Source organism: Chaetodon trifascialis, chromosome 7, assembly GCF_039877785.1.
Source record: "Chaetodon trifascialis isolate fChaTrf1 chromosome 7, fChaTrf1.hap1, whole genome shotgun sequence".
In the NCBI taxonomy this organism is placed as follows: domain Eukaryota; kingdom Metazoa; phylum Chordata; class Actinopteri; order Chaetodontiformes; family Chaetodontidae; genus Chaetodon; species Chaetodon trifascialis.
The window spans coordinates 9,238,508-9,264,582 of record NC_092062.1 but is presented as its reverse complement, the minus strand read 5'-3'; the positions used below and the strand labels follow the sequence as shown (position 1 = coordinate 9,264,582).

At 43.1% G+C, this 26,075-nt stretch overlaps 1 protein-coding gene across 6 annotated transcripts in view; it reads right to left on the bottom strand.

Annotated features, from left to right (window-relative positions):
* oxr1a (oxidation resistance 1a) overlaps nucleotides 1-26,075 on the bottom strand; it is a 154,166-nt gene that overhangs the window by 51,487 nt on the left and 76,604 nt on the right. The window contains exon 1 of one of the 6 annotated variants that reach the window (XM_070967431.1): nucleotides 11,751-12,010. The exons of the other annotated variants lie outside the window; for them this stretch is intronic. Within the exon in view, the coding sequence (XP_070823532.1) occupies nucleotides 11,751-11,907 (157 nt within the window). The 5' untranslated portion in view covers nucleotides 11,908-12,010. Of the gene's footprint in view, nucleotides 1-11,750; nucleotides 12,011-26,075 lie in introns of those variants that run through there. 6 annotated transcript variants of the gene reach the window in all.

Here is a 26,075-nt window from a genome sequence, read left to right as displayed (position 1 = left end):
GTGTGTGTGTGTGTGTGTGTGTGTGTGTGTGTGTGTGTGTGTGTGTGTGTGTGTGTTCACCCAGGCTGGAACAGGAGGCACTGGATCTGCCCTGTCCTCTCATTAACACTCTCCCCATGTCGGCTAATCACACTCCTGTTGTGTCGCTGGTTATGTGGCTTAAACTCTTTGCAGTGCGAGAGGATTCTCCTTCCACACTCTCAACGTTAAAAGGCAGACAGCGGTCTGCTAACACACATTTATCTTAATTAATATTCTGACAGCGTGAACATGACTGTTACCATAGTGACATACCTGGTGCAGACTGGGAAAAGATGTTATTAAAAAAAAGGATGTCTGCACTATACAGTAGTAGTTTCAGCTTGTGGGAAGATTGCTTTAAATCATATTGTTCTGGGTGAAAAGAACCTCTTAAGCATCATGACTGTAATCATAATGATGCACTAACCATAATCAGCTATGCTACTGAGGTTGGTATAAATTAACAATACCTTGCCAGCACACTGTTTCCCTTACATTTGTATTATTAATATGCTTATCTTATCATAAATAACATCTTCAAATTTTAGGTAGTTACAGTTGTTCTGAAAGGGTGGAACTGCAGTGCTTGGATGCTGTATAAGTCTCTTATGTGCTGCTCTTGATACTGCGTTCATGGGCACAGAGCAGAAATAATGAGCTGATTACAACATCAGTCAATGGACAGAAAATAATTAAGCAGGAATATGAACTATTCACAATTCACATCATGCCAAACATTCCCCTTTTCCAGCTTCAATATGTGTCAACGGCAACAAGTATTCAGGTTAACACTTGTTTACGCTGAAAACATGATATGATAATTAGCTCTAAACAGTGTAAATTAGTACCAGCAGACCTGTCAAGCTTCACGTTTGTCTCTTTGTTGATGTGGCTTGAAGAAGAGTGATTCTCTGTGCCTAAAGAGTTTGGATGGTGCCGTTATCTTTATAGTCTTTCAAAAACCTAAAACACATGAGCAAACGTTTCAATTTTGTCTTCATCTGCTCAGATGTAAGCTGCAAATGTTAGCATGTGTGGCTAACTAGCTTCCTACCTCACTTACTATCCCATATTATAAATGAAACAGATTACTGGATTATGGCAACAACTGTTGATATAAAAGCGTATTAGGCAACAGTTTCTGACTAACATACAGTGAAAAGTGAAAGCACTTTGATCCACAGTTAAAGCAGAAAACAGAAGTCCTGCTTGAGCTCCAGACCCCCCATCCTCCCCCTCCCCCTCCCCCTTTCTGCTGTCACATGCATTCAGACTCCAGGCTCACTAATCACACTGTGATTCCTCAAACCTTTGGCATTACAATTATTGCACTTTGAGCAATATTTGGTGGGAAGGTTCGTATGTGTGTAGGTGGGGGGTAAAGGGGGACATGATGGTGTAGCTGAAGTCTCATGCTGCATTGGCTGGATCAATGGTGATGATACATATACATAATGCACACTTGCTGTAGCTTCCACATCAGCTCTGTGATTGCCTTGAGAACAGTCTCGGGAGAAAACTGATGGTGGAAAATGGAGCAGGGTTGGCATGAGCACACTTGTGTCATCCACCTTTGTGACACAAAAGCACATCTTTATCGGTTTACGTCGCCCTTTGGAGCCCTGGCATTCTGCATCTCTGCAGCAACACTAACCTCTCAGGTTACAGGGCCAGTCAATAGCAGGAGAAGTGATGAGCTCAGCTCTGAGAAACACAAACTCTGCATTATCAGATCTTCTTATTGAGCCAAACGCAAAGCGTCCTGTTAAGGAGTCACGATGTGAATAGACAACTGTACAGTACAGGCCAAATGCAGGCACAGGGACTGATTCACTGGAGGACAGAGGTAACAGTCATACACTCATATTCATTCTCTAAATAATAACAGGTGCATTAAATTAGTTGTTACTAAGTACATTAAGTTTTGTCTGAACAGTGGCTACTGTAGCAGGGGAAAGTGGTAAATGCTGCTATGAAGTATAAAAGCAGTGTAAGAAATCATGAAGCTATCAAACTCGCTCACTATTTGGCACTAAAGCAACATCTGCCTTTTATTTTTCTTCAACCGGTCTAACCAGAACAAGGAAGGGTGTAGCAGCAAGTACCCAGAGTGTGTGGCATGAAGCATGGATGTGTCCATGATGATGGAGTTGCACTTATCTGAAAGGATACATGACTACACGTCAGAGGAAAATATTGTACTTTACATTTTCTTTAAAGCAAGACTATGTAACAAAAGAGGAAATATTAATTCATCCTCATAGGAATAGTTTGTTAATCAGTGAGATGTACCAGTGCTGGTAGGCTCTCTCTGTTTTTAACATTTGGACAGAGGCGGGCTAGCTGTTTCCAGTCTCTGTGCCAAGTTAAACTTACTGGTTGGGGCCATTTATTTACCATACAGACATGAGTGTGCTGTGGATAGTCTCAGCAATAAAGTGTTTAAGCAGGAGGAGTCATTAATAATAATCCAATAAAATATCACATGCTCAAAGGGCTCATTTTGCAAGATGAGAGCATGCACTTAACCATGTACTTAATGATAAATACTTTTGCAGGAAATTCAAAAGTGAGCAAGTACTTTTATATTGCAGTGCTGCAACTTATACTAAAGTATTTGAACACATCTCCCACTATTGCATTAAATAAAGGCAATCAGCAAAGTGAGTGATGTTAAAGTGCACCTCCTGTCTGACCCTCCACTGTGATAGCCAACCAGAAACAGAGGCCGTAACTAACACACACACACACACACACACACACACACACACACACACACACACACACACACACACACACACACACACACACACACACACACACACACACACACACACACACACACACACACACACACACACACACACAGCTTGCTTTCCATTTACCCGGACAGGTCTGCTGAGATTAAGAGGAAAAAAATGAAGGCAGCATCCTTCAAATCCATCTGCGTGACTTTCCCACGAGGGGGGGTGAGACCTGACAACTCGATGAACTGTCTCTCTCGTTAGCAACAAAACACAACCCATCTTACCAACAGTTTAAGTGCTCAATGTTTATCCTCTACGATACAGCAAGTCTAGATTAGATTAGCTCAATTTCCCTCAGAAGTTCCTTTTTTTAAACCCACAGGTAAAAACAAAGCCGATAGGGATGCTTCATCAAACACGATCGTTGACCTCACTGCTGTCATTTACCCTTTGCAGACATTGACCAAGCAGTGCTGCCATTGTGGCGCCGCGCTGTCCAGTGTGTGTTCACAGCTCACTTTGGAAGTCAGAGTGGTTCCTGAAACTGCAGTGTTTCCTTTGGACTGCTTTGTGCATATTTGTCTTGTAAAAGCTGCTCTCAAAGAGCAGCTCAAAACAACCTTGAAACTAGACATGAGCAAATTACTTCAACACAAACTAACATTACAAATCTACGTACTAGAAATTAGTACACTTTGAATGGACAGTCAGGCTACTGCCACTGTGTATCTGTACTACAACTGTACACTGTAACCCCAGTAAGGGAAACACAATCTTCACCATTGATCACATAAACCTGTACATAATTTCAGGCTCACAGAAATCATTACCATGGCCATATAACTTTCAAATGTATTTAGTGCTTCTTCAAACAATAGTCTAATGAATAAATTTGAATCATAGTTAATTGAGACGCTGACATTTTGATTACATTTTGAGCCTCCTACGACCATCAGCAATAAAAACTAAGATGATTAACTGCGTTTCCAACATAAAACAACCAAAGCTGGAGCGACTATCTTGACCATTGCCTTATAGCCATAGGACCAGACAATGAGCGAACACAGTATAAGGTTTCTCGATCACTGCAAAACTAATTACTTACACAAACAGAATTTCGCCTAATGATTGACTGAAGTAGTTTAACTGCAGTGGGGATTAATGAATGGCTGCTTCTACTGCAGCTGAGGCTTTCTACAGCGTGTCCAGAGGACACACAGAAACCTCAGCTGACAGGGACAATAGAGAATGGCACTAGTTGTCCTCAAAAGCAGCACCCCAGACTGCAATTAGCCATGTCTTTCCAACACTTCTATTGGCTTTTTGACATGCCAAGTTGCTCCGTAAACGTTGCTATAGAAATAATCCGTGATCAATGGCAGGCAACATGATTTAACCAAATGTTAAAGTAGAACTCTGATTTCTGGTGTGGTAAACCACTGCTTTACAAAGCAGTCTTTGTAGATGTGTCATGTGTCTCGAAACCTCTCGGAAAACTCCTCAAGAGCTGCATTTGCCTCACAGCAGTTATGTTGCTCAAGTTCAATGTTTTTCACCATGAGAAATAACATCACTGGGTAGGGATGCACCGATACCGATACTGGTATCGGGTATCGAGCCAATACCGGGCATAAGTACTAAATAATAATAATAATAAAAAAAATTGCCACCGATACCACGACATCGATACCACTTTATGGCAGCGCGCAGTTTACAGCAGTTGACTGCAAGTATATTGCCCTGGATGGCCAGCCACTGTCCGTGGTAGATAATGTGGGATTCCAGCGTCTTCTCTGTGTACTGGAGCCGAGGTATGAGATCCCGAGCTGTACCCATATCACGGACACGGTGCTCCTGAAGCTGCACGATTTCGTGAAAAAACACATTCACAACCTGTTGCATGATGTTTACCACGGACATTTGGAGCCGTAGTGTCAGCCCAATGTCTCTTATCAGTCTGACAGCACAGTGGGTCGACGATGACTTTAAGCTGCAGAGGGCCATCCTGCATGCAAAACAAACAATTCAGAGGTTCACACACCGGCCAAGCCATTGCAGATGAGTTCGATGTTATGCTTCAGACATGGGGCATTCCTAAAAGTGCAGTCCATGTTGTGTTGCGTGATAACGCGAAGAACATGGTGAAAGCCATGAGTGATGCGGAGCTTCCGAGCCTGCCCTGTGTCGCACATACCCTTCAACTGGCTGTAAACCAGGGGCTGCTGGCTCAGAGAAGCGTAGCTGACGCAGTGGCAGTGGGACGAAATGTTGTGGGACATTTTTGGAGGACGTACAGGTGCATCTCAACCAGCCTGTTAAAAGACTCCACCAGGACGCCCCAACGCGCTGGAATAGTGGTTATATGCTCCAGTCTCTCGTTGAGCAGAAGACGGCCCTCGGAATATTTGGGTCAGAGTACGAGCTCCCTGGAAATCTCACCGTCACTGCTCATCAGTGGTCACTTTTTGAGAAACTTTGTCTGTGCTTGCTCCATTACAGGATATAACTCGAAAAGTGAGCTCAGGTGATGCACTTGAGTCTGACGTCATTCCTGCTGTGACCATGCTCATGAGACTCCTGACCAAAGAAAAGGACGAGGACCATGGCATTACAGGCATGAAGGCGACGTTGGCTGCAGCCGTCAAGAGGCGCCTGAGTGACGGGAAAAAAATCCACTGTACTGCATCGCGACTCCTCTCGATCCGAGGTAAAGAGTGTGTGTGTGTGTGTGTGTGTGTGTGCGCACCAATACTGGGGGGCTCACAGAGCGCGATTTCCCATTCTGGCTCAAATGTCAAAGAGATACCGGTCAGCCCCATGCAGCAGTATGGACACTGAGCGACTGTTCAGCTTAGTGTCCCACATTGTTGATGAAAAACGCAACAGACTCACAGCTGAAAATGTAGAGAAGCTTCTTTTCATCAAAAAGAACCTCCTTCTCATTTACGCAAAATAAGTGGGACAGAAGTTGTGATGACATGTTGATCACTAGAGATACTCAGCCACAGTTGTATGTTGTTTCTTGAAACAAAATGTTTTCTAAGTTTTGAAGTGAAATATGTGGCAAAGCTGTTAAAAACACAGACACAGAAAGTGACCATTTTGCACTCAGGTTCTTTGGTGATATGTGTGGCAGTGCCTTGTTTAAAGCACTTTTGTTTAATAAATGTCAGACTCAGTATTCACTCCGTATATGATATGAAGTTTCACTGTCACCCATGTACACGGAAACCTACTGAGGAATGTTGTACCGATGACATGTGGAAAAATAAAAAAATTCAAAGTAGTAACTTAATGTGTAATGGCGTAAATAATCAGTATCAGTGAGTACTGAAATGCAAGTACTCATACACTACTCATACTGGAAAAAACGTGGTATCGATGCATCCCTATCACTGGGTGTTCCCTGACCTCCTGCTGCATGAATGATGAACAGAGCCAAAGAAAAGTCCATCAAAGGCTGAACAAAAAACACGATCAGGAAGTTTGCAAGTGGTAAACCCAAATCCAAGCTTCAAAACACTTCAGAAAGCTCCAGCTGACGTCGCATCCATGCTCGTCTTAAGTCTGTGGTTTTATTTCTGGGATGTCTTTAGTTGGGAAATTAATACTGCAGGTGTGGAATCCTTGAGCAGAAGTGCCTCATGTTTCCAGAGGCTGGGTCCTCTTTTCAGCTGAAGTGGTGAAGACGCGCGTCACTCAGAACAGGTCTTAATTACCTTGCTTTAAACGTCAACTGTATTCAGCATTTGCGCTCATCATCTGGTCTCTCTGAAACATCTGCTGCTGAAAACATCTTTCACTGATCTCGGAAATGGCAATCATGACATGTATAGCGCTGCTCTGCTTATTGGCTGCACGTATGTCTAATTTAAATCCTTTCAGGCCATCACCCCGTTATAGGTCTTGTCATCTGTCCCACTCAGTTCCTCGTCATACAGACCTGAAGTTGTTGCTACTAAGCCTGATGTCTGCGTCTCCATTTTCATCTGGATTTGTCTTTATTTCTAAGATGACCTCCTCATTAGCGTTCCTTACAGGAGTTGCGTCGTCCTCTTCAGGGGACAGCGTCATCATTTCGGTGACAAAGTCCTTGGAGAACGATACAGTGTCAGTATAGTCACTGATACTGTTGACTCTTGAAACACAGTCCAGTTTGTGTGGAGAAAGCATCCTTGAAAAGTCAGGCAGCAGTCAGCTCAGACCCTGAACACGGTTGTCTCAGTGCAAGGCAGCTGTACTGCGCTGTGGTCCGGTGATCCCACTGGGACTCCTGCCACTTAAGTTCCCCTGACAGAGCCCTAACCGATCCCAGGAGAATCTGATAATGGCATGCAGAGCGAGTGACATGCTCAGACAAACTGCTCAAGGACATTTTAGAAATTAAGGTGATTAAAATCACCGATTATGGTGCTGCGAGCACCAGCAGATTGCGCTTTCTGAATCATCCTGTTAACTGCAGCAGAGCTGGTGTCAGCCTTAGGGTGAACATGAACAGTGACAAATACGTGAACACCCTGGGGGACCGAGAGAACTTAGACATACAGAGGAGTTCAATGTCAGGAGGACAAAACTGCTCTTGCGCCGTGGCACTGATGAATCATCTATTAATATGTGGGGAAACAATCTGTTTATGTGAGCTAACAGCATGTCCAGAGTAAGTGCATGGTGGATCAGTAGCACTTTCAAATATGACAAAGTGATTCCAGTTCCTAACAAAGCAATCCACAAAAGCTGTAAGCTGTACATTGAAAGGCTAAGGAAGCACATTTCCAGCAATGTTCCTTCTGGTCTAGTTCACGGCATCTAATGCTCCACATGTTCTAAAATGGGGCATCCTATGGCACACCCCCACCCCACCAAACAGTAGCTGTGAGATAAAAAAAAGGGGTCGTGAGAGAATTAACAGGACAGGAAAGCAGAAACCATTTCTTTTCAGAGGCTCCTCTCAACTTTTATCTTTTTTCTTGCTAATTACTGGATTTTAACCTAGTGCTATGCGTCTTTATGGCTCTAAAAATACCCAAATAATCACTTTTTGGATGATTTAGTCAGAACCCATACACACATACCACCACTGACGGTGGGTCCTAAGTTGATATTGCTATACTTTAAGAGGTCAAGAGCCAAAACAGATGAAAATCACTTTCCTACAGCAACTAAGAAGTCTGATCTATAATATAGGTGGGGCCTTTAGTTTAATATAGATTCAGTTGGAAGATTTAGTTTAAAAAGACTGATATTAAAGTGCGCTCTCAGAAAATAGCTGGTCTTACTTTTAAAAGCCCATTAGTCTTGAGAACTCATTTGCTTGGCAGCAAGTCTTCCCTCTCCATCTAGACATCTTATAACTTCAGAGCATTGCACTGACCCTGCTTTAGACACACAGAGCAGTATAGTATACCTGTTCTTTGTGGATTCCAGTTTCAAAGGTTTCCAATCAAATATCATATTCAGCGTCTGTCCCCTGTGAGGAACTATCTTTCAGAAGATGTTCTCTGTCTAGTTTCTTCACAGACTTCTATAATGAAGTCAGAGGAGTGTAAGCATACTCACTGCTGTATCTGTTCAACCAGGGTAGTCTCTCAGGACACTCAGGGGAGAGTCATAAGCTGCTGATTACAGCAGAGGCCAGCTGATTGGAGGATGATCGCAGGAGCATGCAGTTCTGTCGTGTGTGCTTTAAATGCCTGCAGGCCTGGCAATTCTGTGTTTTAAGTAGATACCTTAAATCCAGCCACTGTGTTTCTAATGGATCTTTTTTATCTCTCTGTTATGTCTATAATCTTGCAAGTCTGCAGGAGTTTCCTTCGAAGGATATTTATTGCAGTCACTGCTGTATCTGCAAGACAAACCGATACCTCAGATAGCTGTGCAACAATAGTAACTACAAGCAGAGCTGGGTATTATTCAGAAATATTCAATGCCAGTACCGGTGTGGATACCTTGACTTTGATTCAGATTGCTGAACTTTTTTGACTGGCTGGGAAAAAAAAAAGAGAAGAATAAGCAGCGAGCCCAGTCTCTGTGTGTGACATAGTATTTTTCCTGCATGCCTGTACGACAGGTAACATTAGACAGCAACGACCAGCATTATTAGATCTTGGTATAAGTATGCTGAATGCTTATTGGCTCATGGATGCTGATGAGATTTACTCCTTAGGCACTGAAACTCGATACCAAATGACAAGGCATTAGTCGATACTCCATAGGATCAAAGTTCAGTACCCCTCTCTGCATAGTGGACGCTAAACAGCCATCCTCATACAGTTCTGCATGTCGTAATTCATCATGTTGCAGCTGTAACTTGTCCAAACAGCTGAAAGCAAAACTGTATCTCTACTTTTGTCTCCTTTCTACCCATCTGTCCCCCATCAGGACCACCAACTTCATATTACCACTGACCACCCATGTGAACTCAAGTCGTTGACACACATTTCTGTTTAATCTGCAAAAGCTCAGAGTGGTCCCACTGTGAAAGAGCATGGGCTTGAGGTTCAAGGCAAACTTTTACTTGGTTTGCTCAAGGGAATTACCCATAGTTTATGGTACTTTGATGCTACGATTGGAGGTGACCATTAATAAAAGCCATTTCAAATTCCGATGACTACGAGTTCACATGCACGTGGAAGAAAACACGTCTACGTCTATGAAGTGAGATCCAGTTCGAGTTTTCATCTCAAAGGTTCATGAAGTAGGTTTCAGATGTTTCAACCCACTCAGGCTGAAATGATGAATCACTAGAAAACTTATCAGGCTGTTTCATTTCATGACCGATTAACTGATTAAGCAAAACATGGCCTGCTTTCACCTTTGGACTGTGAGGATTTGCTCCTCTTCTTTGCTTGATGTGACTGCAAACATTTATCTTGTTCTGATAAAAACAAGCAATTTCAAGATGTCATGTTGGGTTTCAGGAAAATATAGTGGAAGTTTTTGGGCCCTTTAAAGACCAAATGACTGGCTGATTAATGGAGGAAATAATTATCAGATTAACCGATAATGGAAATAATCATCCTTTAATTTTTTACCATCTTAACTCAGCAGATGGAGCAGCCTCAGGTGTCACCACATGCCTTCAAAGTCGAACTTCAGTCATCTGATAGCAAATTGTTGTAAATGGGGAAAAAATAATCTTAAAGTTCCGTCCCATTCCTCATACACTTGAGTGAGTAAAGATCACACAGGTGACATCGAGCCTGTTTGTGTGTACGGCGCCACTGGGCCAATCAGCAGTCAACTTATCAAACAGAGCAGTGACCACCCATGGCTCACTCACCCCCCCAGTGCCCACCCTCGACTCTAACATCGCCTTCTCACTTCCACTACCTGACTCCACGTCTAGTTAGTCTAATTCTTTTCCCCAGAGTGGGCCAGTAGCCTGCAGACACAAGCCGCCCCCGTGGTCCACTCTGCTGCTGGAAGAGAGAGGCACAGGGACTGCTAATGAACCCGCCTGCCATCCATGGCGTTTCAAGAGCAGCAGAGCAAGCATCTGATTAATCTTTGTCCTAATTAGATCGAACAATTAACCTGCCTGCCACTGAGCTCTGGAGCCTGATGACTCTGCGTGAGCTGCAAACCCCTGTACACTAAACCACAGCAGGGTGAGAGTGTGCCCTCACTCTGCAACTTTCTGTGTTTTCAGAACAGCCAATTAACGCCGGCTAATGGCGCAAAGCATTCTGTGTGATATTTTCGACGGATCGTGTGGCCAAGAGCTCGGATTGGTTTCTGATTTTTATTTCAATAGTGCTACATTTCTCTGCTTTTAATTCAAAGTCAGAGAAGGCACTGATGGGTCTCATAATAAATTATGTGTGAGAGGCAAAGCAGAAAAGGGAAAAAAAAAATCCAATCTTCATTAACACAGAGATACTCCCCGATGTGAAAAGCCTTGAGGATATACTTGTTCACTCATTGGCGAGACGGTTTAAGCATGCACTGCCTGCTGATCTGAAATATTTGAAATGCCTCAGTTGTTACGGGCAGCATGTCCCCACAACAAAACTGGACAACCGGAGTGAAACCACTGAGGACATGAACTTAGCTCATTTGTTAGGAGTTAACATCAGTTAAGAGATAGGAAATCAAGCAGGGAAGCAAGCACAGAGACCATCAGTGCTGTGAATACACTGTTCAGGAAGTCTTCCTTAACATGTGTGCAACAGCGTGTTGCACAATGGATTTGCAATATGTTAAGCATAATGCATACTCCAAAAATCTTCAGTTTTCTATGATATACAAGTACTGCAAAAAAGAAAAAAGAAAAAAAAAAAAAAACTAATTTGCAGACAAGGGTTCCAAGTGATTCCTCTCAGCTTTAGTTCAGAAGGAAATGGATAAGGACGCCTTTTATCTCCATGTCTGCTGTCATTCACCTACTTGCAGTAAGGCTACTTCACACCACAGAGACTGTAACACTGAGCTTCACGTTTTGAAGTCACTGACACAGAAATGATAATCAAACGTCACTATTTCAGCTGACAAGGCTGCTTGCAGACAGCAAGAGCGGATTGTGTTTGAGGTGCACTCTGGTTTAAACTCTAGTAGTTAACAGTCATAAACTAACTCGTATGGCGTAATGTGAATTGTCTTAATATTTGGGTTAAAGGTTTAAAAATATAACGATAGCTGTTAAAACTAAACTCGTGATCAAAGGCTCTGAACATAACGTATTTCAGTGACAGAGGGCTGCGGAAATAACCTAAGTAGAAACTTGATTAAAGCTGAAATAATACTGGGAAAAGAGACTTTCAATCAATATAACTCGGCCGAATTAAAGGCTGACCCTTAATGTTTATTTCTCGTGCTTAAAATGTTTTCTATCACTCAAGACAACTTTCCAAATAACGAGGACACGTTAAACTGAAGGATTTTTAAAGGGAATTCCGCTCTGCAGGAACGCACACGTTGCAGCTTTGGTTTCTCTGGGCTGACGTCTCCCCAAACTACCAGCTGAGTGAACTGAGTTAGACTGACCTGCTTTGGAGTGGACGGTGTAAGTGTCGACTGTTGTCCCAGCATGGTGCTCCTGACTTTGGACAGTCTCCTGTCCGGGTCCAGGCCACAGTCTCTGAGAGATTGCGTCCCTGACAACTCTGGCGCCGCTGCCCGTAATAGAAAATATGAAGTCCATACCGCTACTGCTGCAAAAACCCGAGCTGGGTGCGCGAAACGCAACGCTTTCAAAGGGTCTTACAGCCTGCAGTCATTGTACGAGACGTAATGTTTGCAAAACCTAACAGGCTCAAACTCGTGGTGTGAACAGCCTCTAAGCCTCTATACATTCCGAAACAGGAACTCTTTGAAATACGTCAACAAGTGCAAACTTTTTGCCCCTAGTGGAGTCGAACAGTGCAGCGCAGCTTCCAGCAGCCTACTGCCCTGCTGGCCCTGATGGCCCCATTTACAGTGCAAACAAACACACATGAATTTCAAACGCTATCTCCATGTTTGATTTAACTCAACAACCAAAACTAAACGTTTAACTGACTAACTCCATGTGACTTGGGGCCAAATCCTCCACTCTCTTATAGAGCCATTTCTATAGGCTTACATCTCATATGAAATGAATAATGAGTTCCAGATTCAGTGCTGATTGGAGGCAGCCTTCTAAAAGGTTATTATAATTCAGTTCATGGGTATGAAAAATGAACTTTCAAAAAATCTTTATAAATAAATTAATAAGTATGTGCATAAAAATGCAACCCCAGTCAACCCACACCGCCACTGTTGCTAGGATATTTCATAACCGTTGAGTGTGGGTCTTTATGGCACCCAAGATGATGACATCCATCTGACTCCCGCCATAATAACATTCTAATAAATTGAGACTTTCACATTCAATACCAAAGCACACTTCTGCGCCTATATGCGACTCAAGGGGGCACAGCGAAACCTGTGACATATAAGTGTCTGCTCATCCAGTGAGGGATAGAGGGAGATGGCATTTACTGTGCATAAATGAATGTGGAAAAGTGAAAAACCAACAGGCCAGAACAGGATGTAATAATTGGGCAGCTGATTCAGGTAGCGAGCTGGAAAGACGGGGATGCATTATTCATTTAAGGGCAGAGCTGTGGTGAGGCAGGAGAGTAAAGAAGTCCTGGAATGTTTCAGATGAATTAGAGAAGTGATCAAAATGGGGACCCCTTTGTTCACTCATTCACATCAGCAAAGGCAAAGAGGGGAGTGTTTCTTTTCAAGCTGTAAGCTGACAGGGGAACCGCTGTTTCTTTCCTGGCATCTGTGGTAGGTGGGCCGAGGTTGGAACAGCTGTTATAATTGAGTACTCTGAACCTGTCTGATTAGAGAAGGAGTCAGGGCCATATTCACTACTGAATGTGCTCCATCTGCTGGTTGCATTGGATAGTGCATGCTTTAGTGAGCTGCCTGCAAGAAAAGTTTAGGGCAACAGAGGAAACAAATCCTTTCATTTGCAAAATATATAAAGAATATTCTCTTTTTTTATTTAAGAAAAAAGCTGCCTGCTCCTCTCCACATAACTCAAATCTGTCTTTGACTGGCGTACTGTGAATGCACCTCGTGTTCTGTGCAAACGATTAAGGCTACAAACACGACTGTTTTCATTATCTATTTTATTGAGTGAGTCAACAAATTCTGAGGAGAAAGTGACCAACTGTCCAAAACATATTTCATATACAGTGATATGAAACAGAAGCATTTCAAAGACTATTTGTAAACAATTCTGACACTGATGCATGAGACCTGTGATGCACTCGGAGGCAGGGGGTTTTATTTGGCCCTCTGTTCCTCCCTGACCTTGCACCGGGTCCTGCTGGTACACTTGGCTCTTGGACAGTGTATTTAGACAGGTCTCAGACTGGCCCAGTGCCACCCCACAGGGCCTTGTAGCTGCATGATATACTGTGTTGCTGTACAGCTGCCCAGAGCAGTCATCAAATCATCCATAGCATCCTCAGAGGGAGGCTGACTAGCATCCTGCTCTCTGTGCTATCAACCTCTTGGGTTGAGAGATACATTTTCTAGCAGTGCTGACCAAACAATAAAACCGAATCTAGTTATAAAGGCCAATTTTCTCGGAGAACTCCTCCACCCCCTAATTAAGCTTTAGTGTGACCAAAGAGGGAAAATGTAACAATTCCCTCTGTGCTCATCCAGCAACATGAGCCTCATTGCATGGAAATGATGTGAGTTACTTTGGTCTACTTAAGCTAGCACGTTTGATGTATTGTCTGTTTCCAGAAATTTTATAGGTGATTAAAGAGACTCTGAAGCCAATTAACTAACTGACATCAATTATGCTGTTATGTTCTTTTGAATTGTTGCAAATTACCCTGTTTGTTTATGGCTGATAGGTCATTATACAGTCTTCCTTTGAGTATTTACAGTACCCTTTAATTTGTGCATGTCTTTACAGGGGGTGCACATTGTATAATGCTATCCTTCTCATCATTAATTTTCTAATATGATCAGATCAGCACTTGAGAGTGCAGTAATGTACTAGGGAGGGAATCATTGTATTTAATGACTTTAAAATGGTACAAGAAGCCATATGAAAACCTCCTGGTGTCAGCAGCTGCCAGCAAAAGCCCTGAGAGGGTCTAGTGTGTGAGCCTTTGTCATCGTCTGAGAGCAGGGCACTGGGGAGCCAGTGTTAATCTCAGCAGTATCCTATTGAGAGCCAGGTACACTGCAGCCTAATCCTGAGAAGAGGAACGCTTTCATTATGGAACAACAAACACGACAGCCACTGGGGAGCTGCCGCTTTTCCACTGTTAACGGATGGACGGAATACATAAGCGTGGTTACATAAGCAGAGCTGCAGCACTCTGGTGTGAACACCAGCATGAGTGCACCGGAATGGCCGAGTTAGCATGTGCACACACGCACACACATGCTATTTCACACAATCGCAATGTGCCCTTTCCTCCCAGACATTTCCTGCTTGCAGTGGAAATCACTACGACATAAATGCAGCAGAGGGTTCACTCATGCGACACAAACACACCTGCTGGCAACACAAACGAGCCTTACAGTGTGTGGTTATTGGGAAGGCTTATTGAGACATGTACAGCAAAAGAGGTGGCGTGAGATTTTTTTCTCAGAAGTGACGGATCTCAGGCGGCATTTCTTGGAGCATCATTGGAATGTAAGTACAAAAGATACAGCAATCACTGTCCCGTGTTTCACGAGCGTTCTGCTCTATTATCCCGCAGCCTGTACAAGACGCGTAAACAAGATGACGACCAATAAAGGCAGTTCGCAGCCGGAGGAATGGGGCTGAGGCATCCAGACAATGGCGGCAATCACAGGTGTTTAACAGCCCTTGTCAGTAAATCCCTCCCCGTCTGAGGCGTTTTCATTGGGGAAGTGAAGCGTCGTCTCTCAAAAGCTGTCAACGCTACAACAGATGAACATGTTTTTCACTCCGGCAGCAGGACCCAAATATTCATGAGAGAGAAACATGAATCAAATGTTGAGCAGCGCCTGTTAAGACCGTGACAATGCCAAGCTGAATCACCAGATCATCTGGAGCAATAAGGCCGTTTAATTACTCAACACTGAGGTTGTGTAAGTCTGACTGCTGTCACTCAGACCTTGCTTATCATTTGTCCATATTTTACATGAACACCCTAATATTAAAATAATCAGTAAGGCTCAGCTCTATCAATGAGCATGCAAACAGAGATGATTAACATGACCATAACCTAGATGGCAGGTGAAATTTATGTTTTTACCTTTACCTTGGGGGTTTCTGTTATGTAGTATTGAAATGCTTGGATATGATGCATTTTTCAGTGCTAAATGGCTTTTTGAGGATGAAAGCACACTGTGTCAGCTGGCTAAGTTCCTCTTGTCCTCTATTTCTATTTCTCCTCTTATTTCTTAACTATTTCTTTATTTTTAATGACCTGAATATCATCCTGCCAGGCCTTGGTGAGGTGAATTCAAAAATGACTTTTAAGCTAAACTAAGAGATTCTTTCTTCAATTGTTGCTTCATTCCACTCATCTGCTCTCTCTACCAGTTACTTGTGGCTAACACACGTAAGAGAGCGGAACAAATTCACACTCACAATAACATTTAGACCTTCCAATCCACCGGATCGTTGGACTGTGGGAGGACATGGGATCAGATGGGAAACTAATACAAACATGGGAACAGCGGGGGTGTCCTCAAAGCCTATTTGTCAAGAGGACTGGCTGAAAATGAAGGAGCCATGTGATTTGCTACAGATAATTCCCTATTGAAAAAAACTGTGTACTAAGCCACATCAGGGGAGTCTGAAAAAACTCCCACATATGTGTGTGATGTTCATACATGACAAACAGCTTGTAAATACAGGTTCATCAGTCTTTGAAATTAAATGTAACCACATCCAAATGTGTTTTTGATGCAAATTGAAAAATTGAATAGAAAAACATTAATGTGAAAAAAAAAATGTGATCAAACCAACACCTGACGATGAGTAACTCCACCCACTGTGGAAGGCCATGAGAAGGCAGCAAGCACTTTTAACTTTGTGAAGCTGCTGTTTGTGTATAAGGCTACAAATGAGTCACCTTCAGCCTCTCGTTGAAATGATTCTGGCTATTGTGAGTAAATGGGCTTTAAGCAGACCATCATGGGGACAGGCCAGCACTGGGCCTTGGCCTGTAGGAAATGAGAGGGAGTAAAGGCTGAATCACTTACAAGGCTGCCTCCCACGCCATCCCCAACTGTGATCAACAAGGTGCTTCTTTTGCTACAGGGTCATGGATATTGTGTCAACGGCTCAAGATCAAAGGTTGGAGCTTTAGTCTCCACAAGAACAAGCAACAGTACTGACAAAAACACTGTCCTGCCCTGAGAGGAAAAATAGGATCCAAGTGAAAAAAAACATTATCGCATCACAGACGCTGTCCTAATTTTAGAAGATAAGCTGCTTGTCACAGTCAATTGTGCTTTTATGCATCTGGGTTTTTCCCTCTAACTAATTTGGGAAACCCTGGCCAAGAGTTTTTCCTCACTTTAAATCAGATTTGTGACCAAAGGAGCCACATAAATCATCCAAAAAGCGTCTCTTTTGTTACTCTTAGAGCTTTATGCAAAGTGAATATAGAATAAAGACCAAATGAGTCTCCACACTCAGTTAATACATGATGTCAGTGTGGAAATAAACCTCTGTATTCTAGTTTAAAACCTTCATGTTAAGACTCTGCCAGAGACAGAAACCAAGGAGGTGATGGCTGAGGTGTTGTGCTCCCATCCAGTCTGACACTGACCCACCACCGCAACAATTCAACCCAGTGTTATTGCCTGGGCTTCTCTCTCAGGACAGTTCTACAGGGTGACTAGTTGTGATCGATGACGATGGCGTCAGAGCGGGCTATCTTTCACCGCCACTTCCACTGCCCCCGCTCACGGTCATCTATCCTCTGTGGATGTCTGCACTGTCTGAGGGCGCCCCGAGAGGCTGGGTGGCCCCGACGACTGATGACCACTGGCTTAGCAGGAAGAACACATCCGTCTGCTGAGCGGAGGGCTCTCTCCTGCAATCTTTTGCCTTCCTCTTCCTCCTTTATGAATGCATCTCATTCCCTCGCAAGCTTGCCGTTAATTTCAGGTACAGAAGACGAGAGAAATAGGGGAGGCGGGAGGAAAAATGCAGCGGTGGTGGATGAGACAGAAAGAGAGGGTGAGGGAGGAAGGGAAGAGGAAGGCACATGCATCAGACATGCACCAGTGCTCTCCTCATACAGGGCAATTTATTAAAATAATAAAGCCCAGCCTTGTGCTGAAGGTTGAGCCCACAATAAAGCTGACAGGGACACGGAAACAGAGGCTACGAGACAGAGGCATTGTCAGGCAAATAAACCAAACAAATACTCTGTTATGTCAGTGTCCACTTTATTATCTGTACTGAACTCTGCGAAAGGAGTTAATTGATTCCTTTTAAAGTCAGACACAGTCATATATTTCATCATTACCCTAAAAAGCCTCTCATGAATCACTCAGCTACAACAGAAGCACAAAAGCACAAAGATTGCTCTACATAAGCCTCCTCGCCTCGACGGGCATTAGAATCAGACTGCGAACAGATACAGCAATGCACTATGGGATGCGAGGAAATTAGAGCCAAATGGACATCTTAAATCCGACAAAAACGGCAAGAGGTGCTGCACGCTCTCTATCTGCTGTAAAACTGTCCTCACCCTGGACACTCTTCATTTATCACCTGATATCACCCGCTCCACAAGCACGCCAAATTGGATAATGAATCTCTCCCCCCAGGAGATGCAGCAGATGAATAATTTGTTGGTTAAATTATGAGCCGAGGACATATTGCATCATTCAAAGTGTGAGATGTTAGTGCAGTTAAATGGATGCAACCTTTTTGAGTCCCTACGAGTGAATGTGATTGAATCAGGACCCAATGAAGACATAATTAACTGTGCAAGGAGGGACTCATTAACAAGAGTCACACCGAGTCTGTTAATGAAACATACTTAAGTCAAGTTTGGTGTAAAGTATTCACACACAAGTTATAATGTAGCTTTCCCTCTGAAAATGTTTTCTTAGTTGTTAGTTCTCTAAGTTGCTCCAAAAATCCTATCAGACCCAAACATGAATCAATACAATTATGTGGTGCCGAGCAACAGTCTCTGATTCTCTTCCAGTCTCACAGAATAAGCATCATTACAGTCTTTTATTACACAAGAGATGGCTGAGCGAGAGCTGAGTGTGGGATTTTCTTTACTGACTTTGCTACAATTGTACCTTTCCAATAACTTGGACTCTCTTCAAAATGGCAGTTTTTTCTTCGTAAGAACTTCTGGAGTCAATAAAGTCCAGACAGAGAGAGAGAAAGACATGAAGTGAAAAAGCAAACACAGGTGCAAGCAAGCAAGAAAGAAAGAAGAAAGGAAAGCAGTTGGGGCGGTTTAAAGGGAGAGTTTAAAGGTCCAGTGTGTAGGATTTGGTGGCATCTACCCTTCGCCTCAGCCTCCCCTACGGTGGTGAAGCTCGTGAAAAGCATCCCCTAGAGCCAGTGTTAGAGCCACAGTTAGTCTTATGTCCTTCACGCAATGAGATCTAGCTCTCTACAAAGTTCAGAAACACAACTACAGCATCTCTAATGCTGCACCACATACTTTAACTTCCTGTAAAAAAAATATAAACTACCAATACATTTATCAGCCACAAAGCATGTGGCCGGACTGTCCAGCTTCTTAGGGCTTTTATTGTAAGTCGTCCTTCTCGTTTACATTCCAGCACTCAGGGCAGCATATGAATGGGAACATGCTTGGACAGACAACATGTGTCAGTCATGCCAAGGTGGCAGATTAACACCCACAGCCTGTACTGTCATGTCTGACCAGAGGACTGGTATCATACCCAAGGCCTCAAACAGAAAGTGACACTGAGCACTGCCTACACACAGCCATGCCCCTGCATCCTCTACGCAGCATGATTAATGTGTTGTCATCTTAATTCAATGATGTTCTAAGTCTCACAAAAAGCAGTATAATAATAATTACGAAGTGCTTCAGAACTGAAGGCATAAACAGATTTAAGATGAGGCAATAGCAAAAACAAACACAATATACACACAAACTGGAATTTAACTGGGCCCAATTGAATTTTCCAATGACAAGAGGAATTTTTAATACCTATTTTCATTACAAGTGTGTCCTTTAAGGCCTGCGTCTCCTCCACACAGCTGAAACTCCAGTAATACAGCCAGAGTGGAAAAAAGAAGGAGGCATTCAAACCTGATGCATGTAGCTTCTGCTTCCATGCTTCTTTGTGACAGTTTTCAGAGCCCTGCCATCCAGTGAATGTTCAGAGCAATGACCCATGTGGAGAAGACAGCGTAGTGCACTGGCCGGCTAAATCCTGTCCTCCAGCCATTCTTCCTCTTGGATAAACCGGTGCATAGCAAACGTGGCCCCGGAGCATGTACAATGCAAAGTTCTCCACATTCTAATGAGAGCTTGAGGATGATGAGGAGGGGGGGGTGCAGGGGTCAAGGTGGACGTGGATGAGTCATACCCATTGCCCGTTTGAAGCTCAACTCCAGCCCTTTTGGCTTGGATTCAACTTTCCCATCTTTTGTCACCCTTACCCACTGATTAAAGCAAACCTACAAGAACAAAGGCTGCTACAAAAACTAAACCCAAAGGCCCTTACAGCATGTCTTGTTCACTACAGTGAACACTACAGCTCAGCAATGCCATATATGGAAAAATATGTAAATGAAGACATTTGGAATAACACCATTTCTGTTTTTTTTTTTCTTCTGTGTCAAAATCTCCTAATTGTATTCTGACTGAGCCTTTTAAATGTTATTTTTCCATATTGACAAAAATGTGACTTTTCGCCATTCTCAGTTTTGGAGATGAATAAATTGCGTTTCTTGAGACTTCTTCACAATAAAAGCCAGCTCGCTCTTTGCCAGTTGAGTGCTTTTAATGCGAAGCAGTAGCAGAAGTGTTCTTGATCCAGCCCTGATAAGGTTCAAAGAGAGTGAACTGTGAGGCCAAGAGCAATAAAATGAAATGAAAAACTAAATTAGAGGCGGCATCATTTTCTGTGATTCTCTCTTGCAGGTAAGTAGACAATTTGCATCCTATGCCAGCATAGCGCACTCCGCCACTAACAATGAAACTGAATGTAAATATACTGAATGGCTATTGGAGAAACCCTCCTTTAAACTGCACCTCACTGTCTTCCTCAGCGGATGCTGGCTGCTAACTGAGCTGGCTAGCCTGACCTTTGAACTGTACGTCACGGTCTTATTCAGAATGAGCAAATGCAACCTCCTGAGAAAGACCGTGAGATATTAGGATGTATTTGATTTTAAAGTATTTGCTACTTTTAATCAATTTGGAGCAGCCTCAAAAGCAGCGTCTTGTCCTGTCTATAGTGGCCGCCATTGTTGTTATTACTCCTCCTTGGTTCCCTCTTAAAGCTTGACAACGTTGATTGGTTAGTCGTTAGTCCCACTGTGGCGCTCATTACATCGACTGCTTTTTCAACCGAGAAACCGCTGTTTTATGTAAAGTGCCAGATATATCAGTCAACGCAAGGAAGTGGGTGGATTCAAAGGTCTGGATCCAGGCAACTGACTTCAGATGCACATGGTTTTTGATCATAACTATTAAGGATTCACATTAACACAACTTGTCACTTCAGCAGAGGCCTGCATTTCAAATCTGCAGTACTGCAACTAATCAGTTTCCACTGACACTCCACGCTTCTCTTAATTTAATTAATTGTTATGTAAATATCATCCATAACTGGGTAATGGTTTATCTGCTCCTTAGAGGCATTGACTAATTTACTCACTTCTGAGAAGAAATACTGGCCTTGCACTGGCTGACATTACATAAGCAGGGTTTCTTCTGTTTTTAGCTCCGCCAGCCGCAGCACCAACACATGCACATCAGATACAAGCAAAATAGAGCTGTTTTTAAATAACATAACGCCCATAAATTCATGAGTAAAAGGGAAACAAATATGAACAGTTTTGTGAAGTGGCAGATCTCATCTTCCCCCTGCTGTAAAATGAATCAATAGCAGGGGCCGGTGCTGGCGTTCGACAGTGGAAAACTGCTTACTCTTCATTTGAGCTATATGTAATCAATCCTAGCCAGAGGATGGCTAGAGCCCTTTCCAAACTAAGTGGGGAAACAGTGGGATTACTAGCTCTGTGGCATTTATAAATTGAGCCCAACGAGAGGAGAGCCACCAAGAGACTCCTGGTCAACGTAATTACACCGGCAGGCCAATAAATCCGACCCACAGATCTTTTACAGTAGCACTGCAGTAAATTCAGCAGTGAGCCTCTTTCCTCACATTGCTTTCCTGCACTACAGAAGAAAACATTAATGTTTTGGTTGCTGTCTAGTAAAAAAGAAAGAAAGAAAAAAAAATAGTGGCCTTGCTAGCTACAAATCTCTATGGCCTTCGCTTCTGGCCCAGCTGTGAGTCAGCGTAGAGTAGATCTACACAGTGTTGACTCTTACATATGACAGTACTGTATAGTGTGTGGATGGAAATCTGCATTTAATACCCTTGAAAGAGCTGAATGCATGCTGCTCTTGAAGTCCATCTAATATTCTTCCCTTTTGAAAACATGAAGCACACGTGAAGCACACAGGAGCAGCTTAAAAGCACAGAACAGTCGTCTCTGGGGACTTTAGAAATGGCTAATGTCACACAAATATCCAAAGGACATTTGTGGCAGAGCTAACATCAGACTGATCTTCATGACATTGAGACAGCCTGAGGATAAGTGATTCTGTTGTTCCCGGTGCGCGTGTGTCTTGCATGCATAAGTCTGTGCACAAATCTTGACCTCTGCTGTAATTTCCAAGCAGGTACTTTACTATATTTCTCTCAAGACTGTCAAGAGCAGGAGCTGCAATTTCTTCCATTTTGCCTTGAGTTACAATATAAATATCCCGTTCTGAAAATTTGACTTAATTCAGTGAAAAATCTTCCTCCGGAGGAAATCTGGTTAGTGCAAGATTGATGAAACCAGAGTGCTGTTTCATTCTGTCTGGGGGGACAAATAGAAAGGGCCCTCTCAGACTCTCAGCGAACCATCTCCGGTCAAACACACTGCTTTCAAGTCATGCTGTTTGTCGCTGTGGAAAAAAAGGAAAGTTCTGGACAGCACCACAGAGCGGTGATTAATTCAGCAGAGCGGCTAGTCTGGTCTGGATAAGAACGCGGAAGGAGCTCAGTGAATAATAAGCACAGAGTAAAAAGTCAAATCCTGGAAAACCAGAGGTGACGTTCTCTGCCTGTAACCAAGTTAGTGTCAGAGTTCTCCATTGCCATCTGTGGATGACTAAAGAATATTATTGACCTTTATGGAGTGCGAGTGTGTATAAGTGCATGACTTCAGTGCATGACTTCAAACACAGACGTCAGGACTCCTGTCTGTGTAATGCACACTGGGATGCGACCATCAGACCCGCAGTGTTTCAAACTGCGTGTGTGTTATATGAGAGGCACCTGAACAAAACACATCACTGCTTTTTGTTTACCAACAGACAAAATCCAGACATATCAGATATCCAAATTAAGGTTTGCAATAACGGAGTGATTTGGCTGCCTGTGATGTTTAGTGTGAATGCAGCCCAGGAGGCACATTGTTGTCAAGCTTTTCTTATCAACACACAGTGTAGACTATGGTCCCCTGTAGGCAGCACCACTTTCACAGGATTAACTGTGGAGGTTCTTGTACAATATTACCCAGTCTGCCTTCAGCCCCGGTGTGTGCAGTAAGTGTGAGGGACCAAGCTCATCTGCTTATTGTAAACCTTGTTTTACTTGCATAGGACCCACATTTCCAGACTCTACCAAGCAATAATGTGGACATTAAACACATGCTGTGGAGCAGCTGTGGCTCAGGAATGTCCTTGGGCAAGACAGTGAACCTCATGGTACCTTGCATGGTAGCCTGCTGCCATCAGCGTATGAGTCTGTGAGTGAATGGACGAATGAGAGGCAAAAAAGCAAAAGCTTTGGACGAAAGTGCTGTATAAATGCAGTCCATTTTTAAAGTGGTCCATGCTGGTATAACGCTGTAAATTATATCAGCTAAAGCTAAGTAACATTGATTGCAGAATGGCTAAAATGAAACTTCTGGCTGTCGTCCTGTTAATGCGCTGTCTGCACTCGAAGATTAGTAGTCAATGAATATAAAAATCCCTCTTCAATACCTTTGTTTGACCGTGAGTGAAATTATCTTGCTCAGTGATTATAAACCAGGTGCTCCAAAGGGCTCACGAGAAAAATACAGGGGCTCCAGAAAGCAGGAGAAAAATTGCTTGTTTTTGTTTCTTATGAATTCCTGGTAATTATTAACAATAATTATCAATGGGTCACAGGCAAACATTTGTTTTTCTAAGTTGATTTAGTTGCAAATGCAACTAATCAGTTTCCACAAGGGATCTGACTTGATAAAATGCTACTGAATGTGTTTCTAAAAATGAAAACAATGATTATTTTGATCAGTGATTAATACGTTTATTTTTCAATTAATCAATTAATCATTTAGCTTCTGAAATGTCAAAAGACAGTGAAAACAGCCTGATCACGTATTCCGAGGGGCACCTTTATTTCAAAAACCCAAAGATATTCATTTGACATGATGTGCACATTTTTGCATTTTATGCAAATGAATGAAATTATTGATTATAAAAGTTCAGCTGATTTACTAATTGATTAACTAATCATTTTAGCTCTACAGGCTACAAACAGGTGACTTTCTCTCTTTTTTTTTTTCTCCCTAACTTGCCTAAACATAACACGTTACAGCAAGCTCCAACCAGTTGACACCTCCTGCATGTTGCTGTTCACTCAGCGGTTGCTAGGAAGGATGAATACTGATCTCTCGTGTGAATATTCAGTGTCAAACAGCGATGGAGACACAGAGGAAGGGGAAAGCCAGAGACCTTGAGAGAGACAGGAAGACAGAGAGCGAAACCGAGACAGAGGAAGACTGTGTGGGAGGAAGTGAAAGTAAGAGCGACCCTCCGTTGGATTTGTGGTGGGGCTAAGCTGCCTTCTGGTGCTACGTGACCAGCCTATACCGCCAAGGCAAGAGGGCTCGCGCTTATCTCAGCGCACACAAGCAGCTCTGCTGGCAAAGGCACCGTGGCATGGCTGTGGGTGCTGCTGTCAGAGCGTGACGGGTAGCTCTTACTCCCTCCCCCCCTTCTCACTCATTCACAGTCTGCATCCCACATGGTCTGGAATAACAGCATGGGAGTGAGTAAATAGGATATTTCCATTTGTCTCCTTTAAATGTTACGATTATGTCCAAAAGGATAAAAGCAGTGATAATTGTCCACTAGGACACTTTGTCTCCAGACCACAAACCCTTTTTAGTTTCTTCAAAATGGACATGATTCAGACAAATCATCAATTGAGGCCTCTATAGTATGCTGACATCACAGCGTCCAACTGTAGGCATACAGGCAGGCAGAAAACAAGACTAAGGCCTGGGGTATACTCAATCACAACCACTTCTTTATTAACTATATTGATCCAAATGGCCACACTGGAAGGCAGTGTGAAAAGATGGCCCTCACAGAGAGGGGGTAGACACAATATCGTTCATATACGAGAATAACTGTGGATAATCTAAGGTCAGTTGTTCGACGCCTGGCCCCTGCAGTCTACATGTAGAAATGTTGGGCAAGATACTGAACCCAAACTGCTCCAGATGCTGTGGCATCGGTGCATGTGGTTGTGTGTGTGTGTGTGTGTGTGTGTGTGTGTGTGTGTGCACGAATGGCTATTACTCCTGATGAGCAGGTGACACTTGTGTTGTAAAGCATTTTGAGTGGTCAGTAAGAGTAGAAAAGCACTACATGAAGTCCATTTACCGTAACAGTACACGTTTTCAGACCGTCTTCATGCATTCCACGTTCACATGAAAGTGAAGAAAAGTGTCGAGAATGAAAAAGAGGGCTAGAGAGAGAAGTTCCAACCACAGCAACTTCCTCAGCTCCTCGCAGCTGACCAATCACAATGTGAAGTTGGTTTCATTAAGTTAGAGAAATAGTTGGGTGCAGCACCCCTCCCCTCAGTCCAACCATCAGAAAGGTGTGGGGGGCCATCGATCATCTGCTAAGAAGTTCAGACTGGCCGCTTGAGAGTCTACAGCTCTGTGAGTACTTACAGCTGTGCTTGGAGCAGAATGCTCATGTCAGCAGACTAATACCCGAACAATGTGAATGTCATTAGTTGTATTGGAGAAATTAAAATTTAACCAAAAGATGGCGCTATATAAAAAAAGTTAATGGAACACTTAAGTTGTTGTGAACACCGGTATGACTACTAACCCAATGTTGGCCCTGCTGGCATACATGAATAGATGTTCCACCCTGATTCCAAAAAAAGTTGGGATGCTGTGTAAAACATAAAACAGAATATGACAATTTGCTCAACCTTTTTTTTAAGATTCACACAATAGCACAAAGACGGCACATCTGATGTACATCACTGATTTTTGTAAATATCTGCTGATTCTGAATTTGATGCTGCAACATGTTTCAAACAAGTTGGGAGCAACTAAAGACTGGAAAAGATATGGAATGCTCCAGAAACACCTGTTTGGAACATTCCACAGGTAAACAGGTTCATTGGTAACAGGTGATAGCATCATGATTGGGTATGAAAGGGGCATCCTGGAAAGGCTCAGTCATGGAGCCAAGGATGGAGAGAGGTTCACCACTTTGTGAACACATGATTGGATAAAAGATATGACCACATGGGCTCAGGAACGCTTTGTAAAAGTTTCTTGCTCTTCAGATT